The following is a 1,551-nucleotide window of genomic DNA, read 5'->3' as shown; positions in this document are numbered from 1 at the left end:
CATCCTGTGGATCTTGGAATGGTTGTGTCCACTCCACATCTATATCAAAAGGGGGCTTAGATTCCACATGGATGCTGGATGCAACCCTCCTGCTTTCAGTTGTAGGTACTCTTGGCTCCCTGGTGTGGTGGTTCACCTCCATGTTAGCTGAGTGGGGTAACTCCAATAAACTAGAGTGTAGGAGTTGCAAGTCTGTTGAGGCTCAAGTCCTGGCTATCACATGGTTAGTCCAGAGATTCAGGTCCCCTGGGTATACACTAAACCCCAGCACCAACTACAGATCCGTTAAAAGTAACAAGAGAGGCTTGTGGACAAAGATCACATCTGAATCCAGCTCCATCACACGGAAACACAAACTCCAAAGCAGGACCAACTGACATGGCACTGAACTCCATCTGTCATGACTATAGAAACTGTGGGTCTCTGTAGCCCTCAGAAGAACCAATCCCTGGGGTTGTATGTACTTTATCTGTATCATGGAGGGACTCATGACTGCTGTCCATGCCATCACTGCCACCCAGAAATCTGTGGATGGCCCCTCTGGGAAGCTGTGGTGTGACGACCACGGGGCTGCCCAGAACATCATCCCTGCATCTACTGGTGCTGCCAAGTTGGGAGCTAGTTCATCCCAGAGCTGAATGGGACTCTCACTGTCATGGCCTTCCACATCCCCACCCCCAACGTGTCTGTCGTGGATCTGACCTGTCATCTGGAGAAAGTGGCCAAATACAATGACATCAAGAAGGTAGTGAAGCAGGCATCAGATGGTCCCTTAAAGGGCATCCTGGGCTACACTGAGGACCAGGTTGTCTCCTGCAACTTTAACGGTGACACCCATTCTTCCACCTTTGATGCTGGGGCTGGCATTGCTCTCAACGACCACTTTGTCAAGCTTATTTCCTGGTTCGACAATGAATTTGGCTACAGCAACAGGGTGGTGGACCTCACGAGTGTCATTTATTAAGACAGACTTGATAGCAGATGGTGATTTGGACATCGAAGGAGACAGATACAGAAAAAAGACAAGGAAGATTCATTGATTTCTGGCATAAGCAATTGTACACAGTTCTACTATGCATTGTGATATGGACTCACTTGGGCTGTTCAGTGTTGGAAATGATGAATTTGATGTCACTAAGAGACACATTGCAGGATTCCTCTAGAATGTGGTGACAACATCAAGTGGCAAATGTATGGCCACTCTGCAATAATTCTGAAGACTAGAATGCAGGTTTCTTAAAAGACAAAATGGCAAAAGATAGTTAATTAAAACATCGATTGAGTAGTATAAAAGAAATCAAGAGCAGTTGAACAGCTCAATTTCAAATTAAGGAGGATAACACATGAAGTGATTAGCTCTTTCATCTTTACACCTGCCATCCATTGTTTTCATTCACACATCTTTTATTTATATTTGCATGAAAAAGCCTACCCCAACCTTTTCCTTCAATGTGTTGATTCTTTTCTCACACAGACACTTGCATGGAACAATTTATCAGCAAGTGAGTAAGCAATATATTTCTGAGTTATATCACTGACGTGAACTTTACT

General features: G+C 44.7%; 1 protein-coding gene across 1 annotated transcript; it reads left to right on the top strand.

The window, feature by feature from the left end:
* Nucleotides 1-476: 476 nt before the first annotated feature.
* On the top strand, nucleotides 477-964 carry LOC101445830 (glyceraldehyde-3-phosphate dehydrogenase-like). Its single transcript, XM_071208375.1, is given in 2 exon segments — nucleotides 477-621; nucleotides 624-964. Coding segments are annotated over 2 exon segments (486 nt in total).
* Nucleotides 965-1,551: the final 587 nt, after the last annotated feature.

The sequence above is a fragment of the Dasypus novemcinctus genome, chromosome 16 (assembly GCF_030445035.2).
Source record: "Dasypus novemcinctus isolate mDasNov1 chromosome 16, mDasNov1.1.hap2, whole genome shotgun sequence".
NCBI lineage: Eukaryota > Metazoa > Chordata > Mammalia > Cingulata > Dasypodidae > Dasypus > Dasypus novemcinctus.
The sequence above is the reverse complement of the archived record's forward strand: the minus strand, read 5'-3'. Positions and strand labels throughout refer to the sequence as shown.